Consider the following 20667-nt stretch of genomic DNA (forward strand, 5'->3'; position numbering starts at 1 on the left):
AATTTTGCTGTGGGGATTTTGAAAGCAGAGTCCTAGGAAACAACTCACAAATAATTGAATAGTTGAAACTGTGAAACAGGAGGTCCAATATCGACTTATAAACAATCGCGCCACAGGGTTATCCTAAATTTCCAGAGGCGTATACGAGCTTACTAGTCACCACCTTCCCAGAATTTGTTTGGAAAGTCAGTTAAAAATGAATTTGTAGTCAACTTGGTTTGTCAGAATTTAGAATTCGGCGCTTTACTCTTATATATTTTGGTTGAAGTTTTTAAAGCTTGATATTTATCAAACACGTGTTTCATTTTGATAACCTTGATGTCCCTTTGCTCGAATTTTTCAAAGTTTTGCTGAAATGAAGACAGATATATTAGCTACTCTTTAAACGGGGGAGAGCGGACTTGTTGAAAGGTACCGCTTGACGCTTTTGCTCGAGCTGAGATACAGGGCAATAAAGATCAAAAGTTAACTGTTTACAAAAAAATGAGTTGCTTTAAAAAAAAAAAAAGATTCACCAGCAATGTATCCACAAATATTTACTAGGATTTGTGTTTACTTTTCGCCAAAAAAAAGTATTTTAAAGATGCATTTTGACACAAGTCATCGTGTATAATAACAAAGATTTTGTGGTAACATTTACTGCCAGAGCTTACATCAGGGGAACGTTTCTACTACTCGTTCATGAAAACAAATCCCTCCACATTGCATAACAAAATTTAGGTCGGCGTGAGACCTTTCTCGATCTGGGAAGCGAACACGAACGTAACAAAACAGTAAAGGACGCAGGCTTTGCGCATTTGTACTCTACTCCACTTCATGAGAAAAGTAAAACCACAAAGCCACTCTTCAAAATGTCTAGCATTGTCGACATTTACGATTTCTGCGACTCATTCATAAAACATCAACCCATTCACATTGCATATAAAAATTTGGTCTGTTGATGTGCTTTCTTGTGCTGTGTAGTGCGTATTGTTATCTTTATCTTATTATGTGCCGTAATTCCAGTATATATTGACATCACAATTATTTATACCTCTACTTTATGGCGCAGGTACAGCTTTTTTTCTATGCTATTCCCCCAAGTTAAATGTCATCACCTTTCTTTTCACTAAACCGATAATGCTCAATTTTTTGGTGCCTTTCCAAGCTTCTACCAAAGACGTATTTTTCGAGACAAGGCACGGTCGTGGCCGCCCTCTTTGCTCTCACTTAGGACTGATGCAAAGCTTGCCCACCATGGGAGGCACAAAAACGTTTAAAAGAAGGGCACAAACACCAACCTCACTACAGTTGAGGGCTCACGCCTCCCCCCTCCCCTCGCCCATGGCTCAAATTGAGTCAAATTACGGTGGGCTTCGAAATGAACAAGAACTACGTCAAAGTAACACGGTCTAGGATATCGCAATGCTAGTCTAGAGCTTCTTCTTCTCTGTAATTTCCTCTGTTACGTACATTTTTCTGCAGAAAGTACGAGTACATCTGTACTCATTTTCTCTGCTGCTATGATTAATCTAGTAGTATGTGTTTTCCCACAGTCCTGTCCATGCCACGTCTACAACACGATGCGCAACAACAGCACCCCCCCTTCCCGAGAACATCGTCCACATGTCTTACGATGACGTAGCTCAAGACCCCGAGAATCCCATCCAAGGAAACCTCGTCAACCTTCCTGGAGGGCCGTTCCTTTACCCCGGATGTGAAATGGACTACCGGAAGGAAGAAGTGACTCCGGAAGTCTTCCTCTAAGTTCTCACTGGCGACAAGGAGGGCGTGAAGAAACTGATTGGTCGAGATGGTAAAGTGATTGACAGCGGTTCTGACGATGTTCTGTTTGTCTGTATGATGGATCATGATGGGACAGGGGTCCTCTTCTTCCCAGGTACTAATGTTAAGCTGCACAACACTGATCTCATGAACGCCCTCAAACAGATGCAGAGAGAGAAAAGGTACAAGGAGATGTTGATTTACATGGAGGCCTGCCACTCATGGAGCATGTTCAAAGGCTTGCTCCCGAAAAACATCAATATCTACACGACCACATCCGCCAACGCCACCGAGGTTGCGTTTATGTGCTGTTGGGATAAGTTCCGTCGAGCCTACGTACGTAGGGGGCATCTATGATAACGCCTGGCTGTACGACTCAGACATGGCAAATCTCCACAAGGAAACACTCTACCAATAATATGTAGTGACCAAGAAAGCCTGTGAAAAGCCTGCATACAAGAGTCACCCCCAACAGTATACGCAGACTGTAACATGAACAAGGAAGTCCTCGATCAGTTTCAGGCGAAATCAGAGCAGTGCACAGCCGGCGTATGCCCAAACACACAGGAAACTGATGGACATATTCAGGGGTCAAAGTTCACCTTCGCCGGAATTGACCTCAATAACCCCGCCCTTGACATGGTTCACATCGCCACCACGGCCCGTCGCCTCATCAAGTCACGTGATCTCAGTAGTCAGAAGCGGGAAGAGCTCAAGGCGGAATTACGTCCTATGATGCTGGCCAAGGAAAAAGCCGAGTCGTTAATAAAAGACCTGGTCAAGGCAGCCATGCCCAACTCCAGAGGTCTGACGAAAACAGACATACTGACCGGGAAAGAGCGAGTCGACAACACTGAGTGCTACAAAGCAGCCCTTAACTTCTTTTCTGCCCAATGTTCTGGCATAAACATGGGGAGGTACCCATTCGCCTGGAGAAATCTCCTGGCTTTTATCAACCTCTGCAACAATCAGTCCCAAATTGACGTCATGAACGCCATCTTGGAGGTTACGGAGAAATACAGTATATACCGAGCTCTGTAAAACTTTTGGATAAATTAAGTCGTCGCAAATTCCAGATCGTCTCTCTTTCCGCTAGTTTCTACTTTTTTGCCGGGAGTTTGAATTTGTATTGCTTTTTCAAAATCACTTGATCGATTCTAAAAAAAGAAGTTTGATCAAAATTATGTTTTACTTTGTACTGTGGGTGTCGCATTCAACGAAGTTGCCGGGTCAAGCTTGTTGTCTTCGTTGAATCCGACCTCTAGTTGAACGTAATTAAGCCAAAGAAAAGAAAGGAGACACATTTTTTATTACACGATGCACCAATACCAGTAATGAAAACAGTTGTTCCCCCTGAAGGCGAAAATCTCAAACAGCATCAGGTACGCGCGTGTTTGAGCTGTGTTCTGACCGTCATTTCTGCATTTTAATATTTGGTTTCCGGAACACTTCTCGTGGGGAAAAATACCCTCTCACATCTAGGCCTAGATCTACATAAAGTAGAGGCAGGAGCTTGGATTTTCTGATCAAGGGAAGAATAGAAATTTTTTTTTAAAGGAAGGTCTCGATCTAGACTCTCGGCCTACCGATCCAGAGTTCATCCAGTTTCATACTGCCCGCATCATGTTCCCACCAACGCCCTCCCATCCCTACCGTAGCTAGCCCTCGCCCATCCTCTTGGCTTTGGGGCCCATATTACGAGGAATACTAGATCTAACAATACAATGTGTTAGGAATCGAGGATGGGCCTTGTGCTTCGCGTGAGATGGAGAGAAAGGAGAAAGCGACTTCGGTCTGTTTGCAACCTCGTTGGAGCTGACGTACATTTACGAAAGAGATTATTATATAGATGAAAAAAACCCTGAGATTAAGGATTGCCTCGTTGGAGCCGACTTCTCATTGAATGTGACCTCGTTGTATGTGACACCCACTGTAATCATTTGGTCCCTTTCCTGCACCATATTTGATAAACACAACACAATCTAATTTAATGTGTATTTTGTTAAGGGGGGGGGGAGGGGATTGTTTGTTTGTTGTTGTTGTTGTTGTGTTTTTTTTGTGTTTTTTTTGGGGGGGGGGGTATTGTAGTTTTAAGGGTTGAACTTCCCTTTCAACATTGGGAGATAATTATCCATTATTAACTGATGACCCTTTTCTTATATGTAATAGCCCAACTGAACAATTCAAGTTCAAGAGCGCCCCATTTGGGAATCGATCAAGGACCAACGACACCATAGCCTAGAATCATACCAGCTGAGCTAGTGGTACGCTCGGAAAAGAGAGAGGTAGGAGTGGAGATGCGATTGGTTGGGGTAGGGTGGGTGGGATGTGAGCTGGTGGACGGGGTTGAGGGTATTGTTTTCAGAAAGAGAAATAAGAAAGGAATGAGACAGGCCCTGACACACCGGTGCTGAGTTTAGTTTTTGTTTTAGTAGAGGTTTTACGGCCATCGCAATTGTATAAGGTAATCTAAGCGCCAAGAGGTGGGTGTCAACAGAGAAGTCCTTACAGGGAATCAGACTTATTCTGCTCACCTCTCTAGCTTCAATAGCACATAGTCTGCTTCGACTATCAAGGCACCCCGGAAATAGCGGGTCACAAGAGTGTGACAAACATACAAAAGAAGTAGAGGAAAATGACGATAGTAAGGATTAGGATAGAAAAAGCAGCAGTTCCCTGTCGCAGTTCAAGCACAGTTATGAGCATGACATTGATGAATCAGTCCCTTTATTTACAATTAAAATTCTACCGTGCTTAAGAACTCGAGATGTTTATGTCCCCCCCCCCCCCCCACCTTTTGGGAATGGCCTAAAGGCACTTCAGTCAGTAGCACCGCCCCGCGCGGTACCGGTGCTGAGTACTGAAGATACATTTTGTGAAACCAGAGAAAATACGACATAGAAGCACCTTTCAGAACTACCTCAACCCTTTCATTGGATACGGACTCCGCATTCAATAGGATACTGTTTGACCGAGTTATGGAAGTTTACTACTGGCACAGATAATCTACGTTTTTTCGAAACATAACAATGCATTTCTTAGTCAACGAGCAAGTTTTTTGGTAAAGTTTGCACAGCAACGTGTCATTTCTAATCAAGCGAGAGCTAGACAATTTAATTTTGGCATACTTTATCATCACGATCCCCCACCCTCCTTTCTACACATACCCACACTATCGAAAATTATCTTGATAGCCATTTTTTTGCTGATATTTCTATTTGAGCAGTTGTAGATACCTACCTTCCACCAGGAACCAAGTGAACATGTTCGCCCCGGTTTATTCCGATGTAGGCTAATCGGAACCTTAGAATTTCAAAGCTCTATCTGCACATATATTTTTGGCTGTTTTGAGTCAAACGAGTAATATGCGAAGTGAAGAGGTTTTTAGTTTCTCTTTTAGTTTTAGTAGAGGTTTAACGGCGCTCGCAACTGCATAAGGTTATGTGAGCGCCGGAAGATTAGAGGTGTTACAAGAGAATAAGAAACATAAAAAAGAAGAAGGGCAGATAAGGATGATAGACGTCTAAAACGAAAGAGGGAGCAAACTACACCAGAGCAACCACCAACCACCCACACTGCAACTGTAACTAGTAAAGTAAATGACAATTCAGCTTGGTTTCTACTTTCACAAAACCTTTCACAGCACTTAAACACAGATCCTATTAGTGCCGCAGATTAGAGAGGTTACAAGAGAGTAACAAACACAAAATAGAAGGAGGAAAGGTAAGGACACAGATGTTTGTTGATAGGAAAGAAGGAGCACACTTCCCCAGGATACCTGGGGGGGGGGGGGGGGGCTCTCATGGTCTAGAGTTTAAGATGTTGGTCTCTCAATTAAAGGTCCCCGGTTAGCATCCTTGTTGGGACGAAAATTTTCTTCTCTAAAATGTTCTCCTTTCACATCCTTTCCTGCTCTTTAACAATGTTCTGTCGTCTGCTTTCGTCTCCACTTTCTGCCCCCACCCCTTCACCTCCTTTGCCCCCTCCTCTGGGCTCCCGACTCTTTCTGCGGCCTTTCTTCTGAAACTCCTTCTTACTGCTGTCATTCAGCCACACTCCTGATCTTTTGGTAAGTAAAATCTACACCTAGCCTTCCAAGATAACGCCGACAAAATCTCGGAGACGGAGGTTCCGTGAGCAAGTTGTGCACATTAAAGATCCCATAGGCTTCAGCTGCCACCCGGACAAAATTCAAACTCTCCTACCAACTGAAAATATCTAAAATGTGTCCCGCACGCTCATATGACCTTAGGCAGTTGCGAGCACCGTAAAACACTTAAGCCTATCACAAAAAAAAAAGAGAGAGCACCCACCAACCAGCCACATAGCAATACACACAAGACAATACCTGAGTGAGTTAAGTGACACACAAGAGTGTTTTATTTTTCCATCATGAGACACAAACACACACACAACATGTCGCCTGGTCCTAGAGCAAAACTGCTCCAAAACACAGGCAGTTTATGTATATCATTATACAATAATATTACATCCTGCTGGGGCACTTTATCACACAAACAAAAAAATAAACACACACACTCACACACACACACACACACACACACACACACACACACACACACACACACACACACACAGAGAAAAAACACACACACACACACCGACACACACACAGACACATTTGCTAATCAACACACACATATACCGTACTAATAAACCCACTTACGAACTGGTAAACACAGGCATATACACATGAATCACATGCTCACAAATGTATGTGAACATTCCCCCTCCCCCGATAAACACACACACACACACACACACACACACACACACACACACACACACACACACACACACACACACACACACACACACACTGCAGTAAACTGAAACATGTACACAAATCACACACACAGAGGCAAGCATGGTATTACATGAATAGTTTAGTTATAATTAATATAAAAACATTTCTCTCAATAAGACTGAAGTTTCAGTCCCATTCCAAACCACAATGACCTTGGAGGAGAGGTGGGAGGGGGGGTGTTTGTCAGAAAATATTCATGACAAATGGTAAACATTACAACAACAACATTCACAGAGAGGATGTGATCTATTGATAACAAAATATTACATGTAAAATGTCTCCCTGCACACAGAAACAAGGACATGTGTATATTGAGCACACACACACCTGTACACAGACACGAAAAAATCCACACATTAGTATTAATTGCGTTGTCGAGTGTACAGGTGTACAGATGTATACACACAGGCACTGCTTCAAAAACACATACACACACACACGCACAAGACACAATCAATCCCCCATCTCCAGACAATGATGGAAACATTCAGGAATTCAGGAGTCCATGACGTAAAAAGTAGAGGTATAAAAAGAGGAGCGGATACAACACAGGCTTAAAACATCTCAGAGCTACACACACACATGTATACCCACGCACACACACTTACATGCATATACGCACACACATACAATCACAAGTACACAAAACGTTAAGGCATTATGTGCCTATATCCATCACTGAGTCATTTAGGCTAACCAAAGAATATCAGAAAACCGAAGAAAATAAAATGAGCAGAAACAAAACATTCATGATTCTTTGCACAACGCATGATTCTTTCTCTCAAAATATTTTAAGCACATAAAAAAAACTACACTGCTCTACAAAATCAGTCAAGAAAGAAAGTGCAGGATATCAAACGACTGGTAGGCAAAACGCCAAACAAAAGATAAGCAGCAGAGACTTGGTCTGCACTCAGGACCAACCCTAGACCAGACTTGGGGCAAAGTTGTAGCTTTCATGGATCATGTTATACATATGTATTATTATGTGTCAATGTATCATGCACAAAGCAATGAACAACTGAGGTCGAAAAACAGGTAAACTTGACGTGCACACACTTGACGTGTCCGACAGAAACAAAGCGATGTGCTCACACAAACCACGAAGCGAAGCATACACACACCAGCATGAGCAGAAACAAGCTGTGTGACCCTTGAGACTAAAGGTGAAGAGGTACAAGCCTCACAAGAACATGGGGGAAACCTGGACGCATAAAATACTAGCAATATGCACCACACTTAAAAAACCAACAATCAAAACAACAGCTGCAGCCGAAAAAAAAAAATAGTTAAAGAATAAAGCGTTAGGCCTATTATTTGAGGAGTTCCCTGGCGAGGTCTACGAATCTGCGTCAAACGATCTAAAATAGAGTTACGTCTCTTAGAAAATCTTAATGTTTAAAATTGAGTTATGTCCCCTGTATGCATCCAACCTATCTAATAATACATTATAGTTTTTCAAGGGCATATATTCCTTTCTCCCATCCGATTCAGAGACGCAAACTTGTAGTCCAAAACTCGGCATAAAATCGCGACAAAGAAGGCAGAATTTCTTTAGCAGCTATCACAGAATCAGGAAACTATGATTTATCCTATTCACCTTGTTTGTGAGAATCTTATCTTTCCATTTTCAGAATTTCAGACATATGGTGGGATTTGCTATGTAGCCCTCATCTGCCTTGTGCAAGAACAGGGAATCTAGTCAGTTAAAATTATACTGAAATTAAACACACAAAGGCTAAACATTGAGAAGACAAAGACCTCAGAGCAATAGCTTAATAGACTATGTAAAAAAAAACAACCCAGACACTAATGTACAGAAATCTGAGAGAAATAGAACAAATCTGTTCACCCATTGAACTTTTTGGTATACAAAAATTTAAGAAAAGCAGAAGGAACCGGTTTATGAAGTAAACTTACATTTGCAAAGTAACAGCAACAGAATCTACATGAAGAAATTTATTAATACTTAATCTACTACAAGTGACAAGATCTGTCTCAGAGATGAATTTTAAGTATACAAAAATCTGGCAATAGCAACTTAATCTAAGAAATGAACTTTAAGTATACAAAAAGCTAACAACAAAGAGAGAACAAGTGTAGGAACTGAACTGGAGGATCAGAGCAGAACATGAAAAGCACACAGGTAAGCAAAATTATCACTGAATGTCAGAAATATCATGTATGCCCTGTCCTGAGCAGAAGCGTAAGTAGAAACAGCAAAAACCTCAAGAGTCTGAACTTTTAAAACTAGGGAACCCTTAAAACTATGAGTAGAACATGATAAGAGCGAAGTGTTTATTATGTATCACAAGGATATCCACAGAGTTTGGTGATTTAACCGTTTCTGGTTCAACCGTTCCAATTCTTTTTCTAAATTAAAGAGTCTAACAAGAACAGGCCACTTGCTTTTCCCACTGTATTTTCTCAATAGTGAAATCAGGTAAGATAAAAAATGGACCACCGACATCAAGAAGAAACCTCACTTTCATTTCCAGAGAGGAAAGTGTATCAGTCAGAACTCAGAATCTACTAAGTTCACTAAACCCAAAAGAATGTTTACATCAGGAGGTTGTTACAAGCGAAAGAAGTGGAACAAATAGGTGGCCATTGTTTGCGAAGAAAGTAAACAGAAAAAACAGTTAAGTGACATTCACAAAGAGAACTAAAACATCTGCAAAAAAGAAAAAGAGACAATGTCATGGAAGTGAGTGAACACAGTCCCAGCATTGAGGACACACTGTTTGGCACACAAGAACACTTTGGACAATGCAGGTTCTCTATAATAACACAAGAAGCCAAAAACCATGTTTCAGTATGTTCTCAATAACTCATACTGCGAGGAACATCATGCATAAGAGACAGACACATTATGTCAAAAGATTGGAATACACTATTAAACACTTAACCTGCCTTGATAGTAAGAAGACCACACCCCCCCCCCCCCACTACTCACTGAAAAAAATGACTGAAACTATGATTAAAAAACATTCCATCATACATACTCTTATTGTTCTTTGCAGTCCCATTGTTCTTTGTTATTTTTCCAGTCTTTAAGCATGGATTTGAAAACTTTTGTCAGTCTGTAACTTTTGCAGCCCTCATGGGGCAGTAATGCAATTAAAGAACGAACCCCCCACCACACACACACTGTAAGCATGAATGAAAAATGTCAGTCATAAAAAAAAAGTTACAAAAACAAGTATGTGCACAGAAAGAGGTACAAAAAAGCATAACCATCAGATACAGCCCTTATTGAAACTGAAACAGTAGCTCAAGAACGAGGAAAAAGAAGAAGAATAAACAGCAGTAAAAAAAAAATGTAAGCGGACAAAAAAATAAAAATGAGGTACCCCAGACAGAACCCCAGACCCTATTCCCCAGTAGATGCTCTTCTCACAGTTTGATTTGTCAAATTGTAACATTTGTAAGCACTAACAACGGAAACCATGGACATATTTCAACAGTGGGACAAATGAAGAACAAGCAGAAAAAGACAAAAAAAACAAAACAAGGTCTACGCATAGACAGTACCTTGATGTTCGTACAGGCAGTTTACAAATGTATATGGACAAGGTACTTTATATGTATAAGCAGTAAACAAATGCACGTCAAACAGTATATGAATGTACGTATAGAGAAGTTACGAAAGTACATATAAACAGTATATGAATGTACACAGAGAGAGTATACAAGTGTACATATAAACCATATATATGACTGTGACCAGACATGGGTGAGAAAGCAGGCAGGAACAAAATACATGATCCATGACACCAAGCGAAAAGCAAAACAGAAAATTCGGCGGCTAGGCTGAGCATGATAAACCTAGCCTCAGTAAATAGGTGAACTGATAAATCAGGCTGTCTGTGAGAACTTAAAAGAGACAAATAGAGGGTGAACTATGCTCTGCGTGAAAAATTACGTTTAATAAAACAGAGTATGAACTATGTAGTAGTGATATCTTAAGTTTTTATGAGATAAGTAGACTAAGAACTACGTTATAAGTATATTAAAAATTCACGAGAAAAGTAGACTTAATATTATTTAAGATCTTAACTTTCACTTTATATTAAAGATATGTAAACTACAAACTACCGTACCTCATAAGTAAGATCTTAAGTCTCAATAGAAAGGTAGACCAAGAGCTACATTATAAGTAAGAACCAATAAGTGGAAAATGAACACTGATATAAGCAATAACTTAAGTCTTCATAAGATGAAATAACTACAAACTAAGTTATTAGCAAAAATAAAAGTCTCGTTAAAAGAGAGGAACACAACTATGCCACACTCAATCTACAAGAATTATAAGAACAAATCCATTCAGCATAAAAACAGTCCACAGATTATTCTATAAATGCAAACAAAAATATGCGCAAGTAAGTTGAAGTCGATTTCCAACAGAAGGAAAATGAAATTCTCAAGACAAAAATATATTATATCTTTTACGTGTAAGTGAGAATACAAAATGACATCATGATACAAAAGTCGACATTTGACATGATCAACAATTGTTAGCTCTGGCTATGACGCAAAAAACTGCCCGGAATAAATTAGAAGTTTGCAATAGACATTATACCCCTCTTGCTGTCATACTGACTCATCTTGTTAAAGTCCTCCTGACATAGAGTGAAATAGTGGCACTGGCATGTGTTCCAGACTCACACGGACATCATTTTTTAATCTGCTCTCACAAACTTATTTTGTATACTCAGATCAATCACACTAGACACTCTGATGCATGCACGACACAAAATACATATACACACACATGCACATGCACATACACTTACGCACACATACACACACACACACAAAAGTGTACACATAAGTGGGAACATAGATATCACAAGATGACAGTTCAGAGAGTGATCGTCCCCTCTCCACATTCCTGTGGTGAAATAGATCGTCCACTTCCCTCTGTACTGGACATGACTGCTTTGTCCATCCTGAGGTCACACACAAAGCGATGTGACCTACAGCAGAACTTGAGAGTAAAGAAATAAACAACAACATAATAACAACCACATTGGAACAACAACAACACAATGTGAAACAATAACCCGAACAATAACGTCACAAAAACCACATGATAACGATGTTGTTGAAGAGTAGCCTTTTTTGTAAAAAGATTCCAATCATTGGGATGTCTTGGGACAAACAAGCAAAGCCTCATCATCCCCCCCCCCTCCCACGTCTTCCAACACTCAAAAAAAAGAAAGAAAGAAAGAAAATTTAAATAGCTTCTGCTATTGTTGAAGCTTTTTGACATAGAAACACTCTACCATTTTGAAACTGCACCACTGGTCTACTCAACTAAACAGCAGAAACATTCTTATATCAAGCGCTACTCAGAAATCTCAGGAATCTGAAGTTAAAACACCTGGATGACAGATCACGTCCATAAATCATCTCGACCACATGTGTCATAGTGGCAAGGAAGAAAACAACAACAACAACAACAAGGGAACAATGAACAGCTATAATGCAAGCACAATAACAAAAAGAACACAACAATAAGACAAGATTACAGCAACATGAGTTGTGACCTGAGAAAACTGGAAAAACGACAAGAGTCGTTTCTTACTTTAACAAAACATTTCTTTCTCACATTCTCTCCCCCTCTCTCTCTCTCACGCACGAAACAACCATAAATACAAGTTTTCTGTTCCATATACCCCTTTACTCTTCTCTCTTTGACACTCACACACACACTCACAAACACACACACACACACACACTAAACCAAATATACATTCCCCAGAGCAAGCAAAACATACACCCTCCCAATACCATTAGAAAAATCTCAAAACACAACCCCAGATAAAATAGAAACTTGTCAAAAATATTTAAACAATCAAATATTCCGAGTCTAACAAGAGTTGGAACAGCCAAAATGACAAGATAATTTGTCATAATATAATGACAAGATAATATGTCATGATAATGACAAGATAATATGTCATAATGACATGATAATATATTATGACAACAAAATGAAAATGACATGGACTGTCTCAAACCAGCAAAGCCTCACCATCTCTGTATCCTGAACAAAACAGTATAGGTCAATATCCTCTCATAGACATGCAAAACCATAAAACATTATTTCACTCTTGGAAACACATGAGCGCAGTATGGAACAACATACACGAGCGAGAGAGAGAGAGAGAGAGAGAGAGAGAGGGAGAGAGAGAGGGAGAGGGAGAGGGGGGGGAGAGAGAGAGAGAGAGAGAGAGAGAGAGAGAGAGAGAGAGAGAGAGAGAGAGAGAGAGAGAGAGAGAGAGAGAGAGAGACATATTATGTCGAAAATTTGGAAAATTTGAACGTATATCTCAACATCAAGCTACGTGACTTGAAATTAGGCCAGTGCACACACACCATAAGCTCTTTTGTTAATTGCTAGATCACACAAACTGGGAATTAAGCCTCTTGTATAATTTTTGCTCTTCAAAAGATAGAGAGAAGAGAGATAGGAGGGCAAAGGGAATACTGACAACCACCTGAAAAACGAAACTGAGAACCAGTTCACGAATGCTGCGAAATTGTAGGTTCCTGCTGGTCGTCATACTCTGTGTGTAGACCCTGGAGTACCCATGTCAGGGCTTACCCTTCTGTACAAGAGTGCACACCTGATAGTGACCGACTATCTTTACCCTTTTGTCAACTAAACGCACGCCCCAGCGCACCCTTGGTATAGCCTACATAAATTTGGGCACAACTAACTCAAACAAGTAGAAGGTCGACAAATGTGTTTGATGCACATCTATAATTCAGGATAACCAAGAACGAAAAATTAAAGAGGCCTCAGTCGGGAATGGAAAATTGAACAAGCTATCTGTGATTTTGAGTTTTCTGTGTTCGTGTTATCTTTGACTGAATCTAGCAACTGACGTACAGAAAACCAGGTTGCACATGTCCTGTGAGGGGGGGCAATCTCCAGACCCAAACGTACTTTAACAAGATTTTTGAGACTCAAAGGCAACAGGAGAAGCACCAAAAATAACTATAACCTTCACTTCAATATCACTCTTGTTCTGAATTTCTCACAAAGTACATTAGAAAATGTGGATTATCCCCAGACGCTTCTATCTGAGCACATTCATGCCTTGCCAGACCCAAATGTCAAAATTATGTGCTTCAAAGTTCATCATTTCTGCAATGAAAACAGACAAAATCTGTCATTTTCACCAAGGAATCAAAGTATATCTATCAAGGAACCACAGTTCAGAAAAATAAAATGGGTAAACATTATTATTATGCATCTAAACAGCAAATATCTCTCAACCACCAGTGCTATTCAACCATGTCCAATTTTTACCAAAACATCAGAAAAAGTACAATTTCAACTTCAAACTGATCACAGACAATCATCAAATTATTTGTTATGAAAAGACAGTGTAGGGCAGACAGTATTCTGTTTCCATAGCAACCACTTTGAGAGAAACTGTCCTAAACATTGCTCATACAGCTCCCAGCCAATCACAGGTGTTCGAAATATGTAAATAATTATGCGACAAGAGCCAGTAGATGTCTCCACTCATCTCACATCTGCCATGTTCACTTGGTCACATTCACTTGGCCACAGTTTGCCATGTTGTGCCAGTCATGATGCTGAGTTGGCCATGGTTAATTATGTCGTATAGGCCACAAGCTGATCAAGTTCTGTTGGCCCATCCTTGGTCTTGTTGTGTTGGCCATGCTGATTTTCCAATGTTGGTCATCTAGTGTCGGCCAAAGTTGGTCCTGTCATGTTGTCATGTTGAGTAGGCCAATTTGTTGAGCATATGGTGTTGGTCATTTTGACTTGTCAATGTTGCATGTCCAGTTTTGTCGGCAATGTTGTCTGCCATGTCGCATTGACTATGTGTTGTCTGCCATGTTGTGTAGATCATAAGTTGAGTCGGCTATGCTGTGTTGATCATGTGTTTTTGGCCATGTCGCATTGACCACGTGTTGGCCTTGTGTGTTGACTATGTGTTGTCGGCTACGTGTGTTGACTATGTGTTGTCGGCTATGTTGCTTTGACAATGTGTTGAGATGACCATGTTGCGAGGATAATGATCTATCGGCCACGAGTTGTTGATCGTGTCTGGGGTAGCTGTCGGCTGAGGCTCAGGGTAGAAGGCAGTAGACACAGGCTTGTGGGTGGGAGGAGATGGGGGTGGGGTGGTGGAAGGTGGGAGGGGCTATAGGTGCAGCAAAGTGCGCAACTGGAAAAAAACAACAGAAAACAACCAAATAACAGAAATGTTAACGAACATGTAATCAACAATTTTTTAAAATGCAAACACAAAGGAAACTATTATAGTCTCATCCATATAAAATGAACACCCGGCATTTGTGCAACAAAATAAATATCAGATTCGGTGGTAAACAAAATAAAGTTAGAACCATTGTTCAATTTTCCATTTATGGGCTTAAAGGTGCCATCTAATGTTATCAATGGTACTGAAGGACAAGGGGAAGTCATAATTACTGCTAATTTTCAATGCTCTTGGCATCAGTGGTCTAGTGGTTTGGCTGTCCGGCTTGCAATCGAAAGGTCACATGTTTGATCCATTGTGTCCATGGGAAAGACATATAAAACAAATAATCCTTAAGCCATCCGGTGGGAATGGGTATGTGGCTTTGGATGGCGAAAGAATTTGTCAGTGTGTTGCTTTAAGCCGTGTTCAGGTTGTTTCTGAGTGTACTAGGGTCTACTGGGGTCACAACAATAGCTATACAATGCTCAGAGCTTGTTTTCAAACAGGCTCGAGTGTTTCTATAAAAGCTGCCTATTTTCATTAATTCTGAGAGGTTTGTCACAGTGAAACAAAATGTCCAGTGTCATCGCTGATTTTCTGTTTCAGGTTTTCCTACCCTTCAATTCCAAAATAATAAATACTCTCATTATTCATCACCCAACAAATGTAATTTTACTGTCAAAAATGAAAAAAGCAGGATCATGATCTGGGAAATATTGGTAGCTTATTAAGGAGAATCTAATACACTATTCACGCTAGTTACAATCGTAAAGTGCTCAGAGCCTGAGTACTTTAATCTATATGGGGGGGGCTCTATAGTAATGTCATATATCTTATCATCATTATTATTAACCTCATTTTTACATCTCCCTTAGACTGACAGCGACACATTTTCAAACAAGAATATTATATCCATAGAAGCGTTATTATTTCTAGGGTCACTGTGACTGCTGTGTCACTGAGGACACACATATACATCGTTACCTCAGAATTACAAATATCTATCTGCTCAGTACTTAGCTTTTAGAAATTTGACGTCAAGGATTTTAATTTTCATATCACGTCAAACTTTTTAAAAAATACAATACTTTGAAAATCTTGATAACGACTCCGAATTATCTTATGATTTTGATAGAGCAGATTGAACATTTATCTGGTTTTCTGAATTCACGGTCTTAGTAACTCAGAATGGCCAAAAACGTCAAGATAGAACTTTGTAATTCTGAGGTGGCGATTAGCTTCTACTCACATGTCGAATATAGAGCAAGCTGATGATGTAGAGGCCAACAATGATGACCAGTAAGATGTACTGTGTGTAGTTCAGGAATTCCTGGAAAGGCAAACAAACAAACATACATTTCAGCATTCAAAATTATAAGCAAATTCAGACAAAAATACAAGCGCAAAAAAAGTGTTAAGTCGTGTAGACAGTATGAAAATGAGTCAGTCACAATGGCAGATGACGGTGTGAAGCAGAGAGTGAGATAAGAGAGTGTGGAGTGTGAAACAGAAAGTGACAGAGGGTGGTGGTGTGATTTTTAATTTAGTTTTAGTAGACGTTTTACGGCACTCGCAACTGCATAAGGTCATACGAGTGCCAGAAGATTAGAGGTGTTACAAGAGAGTAACAAACAAACACAAAAAAGAAGAAGGGGAGATAAGGACGGTAGATGTTTTTAGTTTTATTAGAGGTTTTACGGCACTCACAACTGCATAAGGTCATATAAGCGCCAGAAGACTAGAGGTGTTACAAGAGGTAACAAACATAAAAAAGAAGAAGGGGAGATAAGGACGATAGATGTTTGATAGGAAAGAAGAAGCAAACCACACCAGAGCACCCGCCAACCACCCACGAAACAGAGAGTGAGATATGGGTGGTGGGGTGAGACAGAGAGTGAAAGTGTTACAGACACTGACAAATGATAACAAAATGAAATAGAAAAAGACAGTGAGAAACAGAAAGTAACAGTGAGAAACAGAAAGTGACTGACAGTGGGACATACACAGCGACAGAAAATGGCAGTGAGAAACAGAAAGTAACAGTGAGAAACAGAAAGTAACAGTGTGAAACAGAAAGTAACAGTGAGAAACAGACCGTGACAAAATAATATGCCCAGATTTTGTCCAGGCAGACAGGCAAGAGGATTTACCGTACGGGAATAACACAAAGTGACAGGGAATTACCAAGAGTAGACCATGGAGTGACTGAGTGACAGACAGATGTACCCAGATTTTGCACACACATATGGGCTTGAGGCTATAGCAGAGAGAGAGACGAACAGCAACAGAAACTAACATAGCATGTTAGGAACTGTCATGGAGTGTCTATGCATTCCAGAGAAAGACAATCTGACAGAGGGTAACAGAGATTGACAGAAAGATGTACCCAGATTGTCTTGGCAGAGTAGCCTCTCATAAATAATAATATTGCAACAGAAAATGGTGGAGAAATTTTCTTTTCGTAAGAGTTTAAGGCACTTGCAACACAATAAAGTCATATAAAGGCAAACAATAGATGTGTTACAAGAGAGTAACATAAACAAAAAAAGAAGGAGGAGAGATAAGGACGATAGATGTTTGATAGGAAAGATGGAGCAAACCACGCCAGAGCACCTGCCAACCACCCACTTGGTGGAGAGTGACAGAGCAGGAAAGAGAGCTATAAAACCAGACAGAGACAGACAAAGAGAAAAGGGGAGTAAAGTTACAGAGACAGACAAAGAGTGACAGAGTGTAAAAGTAATGGACAAAATGTAACAGCAAGTGACAGAGCATGAAAGAGAGCTACAAAACTAGACAGCGTGACAAAGAAGGACGCAGAGAAGAGAAATAAAATCTAGAGACAGAAAGACGTACCCAGATTTTGTCCAGGCAGATGGGTATGAGTATGTACTGCAGCAAAGCCTGTCCTTCCAGAATCCTCCACAGGTAGAAAATAAACACAGTGGTGGTCGAGTGACACAGCTGAAACTGCAGTTGCTGCAACACGCATAGAGAATAAGATTGTTTTAACAACACACTACATTAGTATATTCCGACAAACACATGAACACCCATCCATACACATACACAAACTCACACATATATACACACACAGAAGAAATAATACATCATTACATTCAGACAAACATAATATAGAGACAGCTGGAACTACAGTTGCTGCAACACGCATAGAGAATAAAACTGTTAACCACAAAGGAAACACTACATTAGTATATTCAAACAAACACAAATACACACACACAAACACACACATAGAGGAAACAATACATTGTTACACTCAGACAAACACAAAGACACACACACATACAAACACACACACACACACACATACAGAGAGAATATCACAATCAAACAGAAGGAAACAATACATAGGTTTAGTTTTAGTAAGAGTTTTACGGCACTTGCAACACAATAAGATCATATAAGTGCCGAAGATTAGAGGTGAGACAAGAGAGTAGCAAACATCAAAAAGGAGGAGGAGAGATCAGGACGAAAGATGTTTGAAAGGAAAGGAGCAAACCACACCAGAGCACCCGCCAACCACCCACTGCCGAACAATACACCTGTACATTCAGACAAACACACCACAGACAAACACATAGACACAAATAACCAGAACATACCGAGGTCTCAGGGTCCTTGATGGGCACCTGCAGGGTGTCCTTAAAGTCTCCCACGATCAGGTCCCAGAACTTCCCGGCACAGGCCAGACACAAACCGTAGCAGAACACCTTCCAGAACAGGTACTTCTTGCTGTACGTCTCCCGGAGACCGCCCAAACTGTGACCGTTGCTAGGCAACCCAGTCTTGACCCCGGCCTCCTGGGCCTTGTTCCAAGACGGGAGCTCTTGCTTGTAAGGGTCAAACCGCTTCCATAGATAGAAGAGAATCCCGAAGGAGAGGAACACCCCTCCGATGGCGTCGCACGTCGTGTCAATGTAGTATCCCGCCGTGTTGCGGACGGACTGGAACTGGAGATGCGTGTTGGACTGCGAGCGGTACACCACGCCGTCAAAAGCATCCAGCCAGGTCCGGACCTGGAAGATGACAACTCCGATCCGGCGGTCGTGCAGGTTCTCGGACGCCACAAACTTCCCGGAGAGAAACCCCAGGAAGAGGTGGGTGAAGGAGATGATGTTGGGGGTGATGAAGCTGAAAACGGTGGAGAAGTGCGTGAAGTAGTCGAAATACTCGGCAGAGGGGGAGATGATGTACTGGCTCGTGTGGTCGTTCATGAGCGACTTCACCGAAAGATGCGTGAAGGGTGAGTACAGCTCTGACGGGTCTCCGGCCTGCGAGTCTTGAACAATATCCACCGTGCGGAACCTCATGAAGAGTATGATATCCATGACGAAGTAGTAGGCCAGCAGGAGCACGGCGAGGAAGATGCACGTGCTTTTGGCATCGCGGAACACGCCCGAACCTAGGAGAGCCATCTTGGAGGGTCCCTCACAGCACACGCGCCGACAGCAGCTGGGGGGAGGGCTCCAGTAGGCGGTCAGCTGGGGGCACGGACACAGGACACAGGCCGCCGATCTTTGTCTGGGGGAGACACACACACAAACAAACACTTTAAGACAGTGACAGAAAATGTCGTTTTAGTAAGAGTATTAAGGCATTTGCAACTCAAAGAGGGAATACATGTGTATTAGTGAGGAAAAGAAGAGGTATGAATAAAGCAAACAGTAACATACCCTAATATATATTATTATATAAGTAAATTTTAAAAAATACATAAATAATTAATAAAACCATTCAACCAATCAATCAATCAATAATTTAAAAAAGAGAGAAAAGGACGAAATATGTTTGATAGGAAAGCAGGAGTATAACACCAGAGAACCCGCAACCAGTCCACAAAAGGTTTTTCTGCGTGCATGTTTTTTCATCCTCATGATTCAAAACTCATTTTCAGAAGAAATTCACAACGAGCAACCGTGCTCTGTCTGTGAAATAGAGCGATACAGTAAAAGAAAAGTTCTTCGCTACGGTACTTTTCTTGAGTAGACTTTCACACACGGCGACACAAGGCGGTCTGTATGGCATGCCCTGCGGTCAGAACAATCGATTTTTGTCTTTTCTGTGAGATTTGCGAGAACGCCTGTAACATCGTGTTATAGCGTCTCTCCAATGCATGGGGTTAATTCTTTGTTTTAGAAAGATTTTTTTCTACGGCACTTGCAATACAGCTGGGTCATATAAGTGCCGAAGATTAGGAGTTACAAGAGTAACAAACACAACAAAAACGCAGGAGAAATGAGGACGATAGATGTTTGATCGGACAGAAGAAGCAAGCCAAACTAAAAACAAAAACAAAAAACAACAAACAACAGCAAATGTTGCCGTACACATTGAACCATCGTGCAAAAATCGAAAACAAAAATTTGCATATTTCCTTTTAAGAATGCATGTTGTTGCTTTCCTCTTTTATATTTCAGACAAAGAAATCACAATAGAAATATTTTTTTAGAAAAACATGTTTGGATAAAGAAGATCGGCTTTTGGTGCGATTTTTTCGTGTTTTTGTTTCTGCTTTCGCTTATTTTTTTTTAAACGCGCCACAAAAGCAAGCAATTCTTCAGGCGTTGTTGAATAGCTAGAATGCAAGTCCTCAATGGGTTTTCAAAAACCCACAAAAAGCCGGCAACAAATGTTGTGTCGGGGAGATAAGAATTGGGGTTGATGTGAGAGACGGCACAGATGTACATGTAGTTGTGGGTGACTCAGCAGTCATGGGGGGTTTTGTGGTGAATAATGCAGTCGGACGGCTAGTGAGAGTGTGAGAGTGTACCCCCGATGATGTATACACACACACACACA

General features: G+C 40.8%; 1 protein-coding gene across 3 annotated transcripts in view; it reads right to left on the reverse strand.

Moving 5' to 3' along the window:
* Positions 1 to 12827: 12827 nt before the first annotated feature.
* Positions 12828 to 20667, reverse strand: part of LOC101861321 (ceramide phosphoethanolamine synthase) — a 52825-nt gene continuing 44985 nt past the window's right edge. For all 3 annotated transcript variants that reach the window (XM_005109307.3, XM_005109308.3, XM_005109306.3), the window contains exons 2-5: positions 18471 to 19389; positions 17701 to 17823; positions 16094 to 16174; positions 12828 to 14808 (exon numbers count right to left, since the gene is read on the reverse strand). In XM_005109307.3, coding sequence (XP_005109364.1) covers positions 14785 to 14808; positions 16094 to 16174; positions 17701 to 17823; positions 18471 to 19389 — 1147 coding nt within the window. In that variant the 3' untranslated portion in view covers positions 12828 to 14784. The remainder of the gene's footprint in view (positions 14809 to 16093; positions 16175 to 17700; positions 17824 to 18470; positions 19390 to 20667) is intronic.

The sequence above is a fragment of the Aplysia californica genome, unplaced genomic scaffold, assembly GCF_000002075.1.
Source record: "Aplysia californica isolate F4 #8 unplaced genomic scaffold, AplCal3.0 scaffold00763, whole genome shotgun sequence".
Classification (NCBI taxonomy): Eukaryota; Metazoa; Mollusca; class Gastropoda; order Aplysiida; family Aplysiidae; genus Aplysia; species Aplysia californica.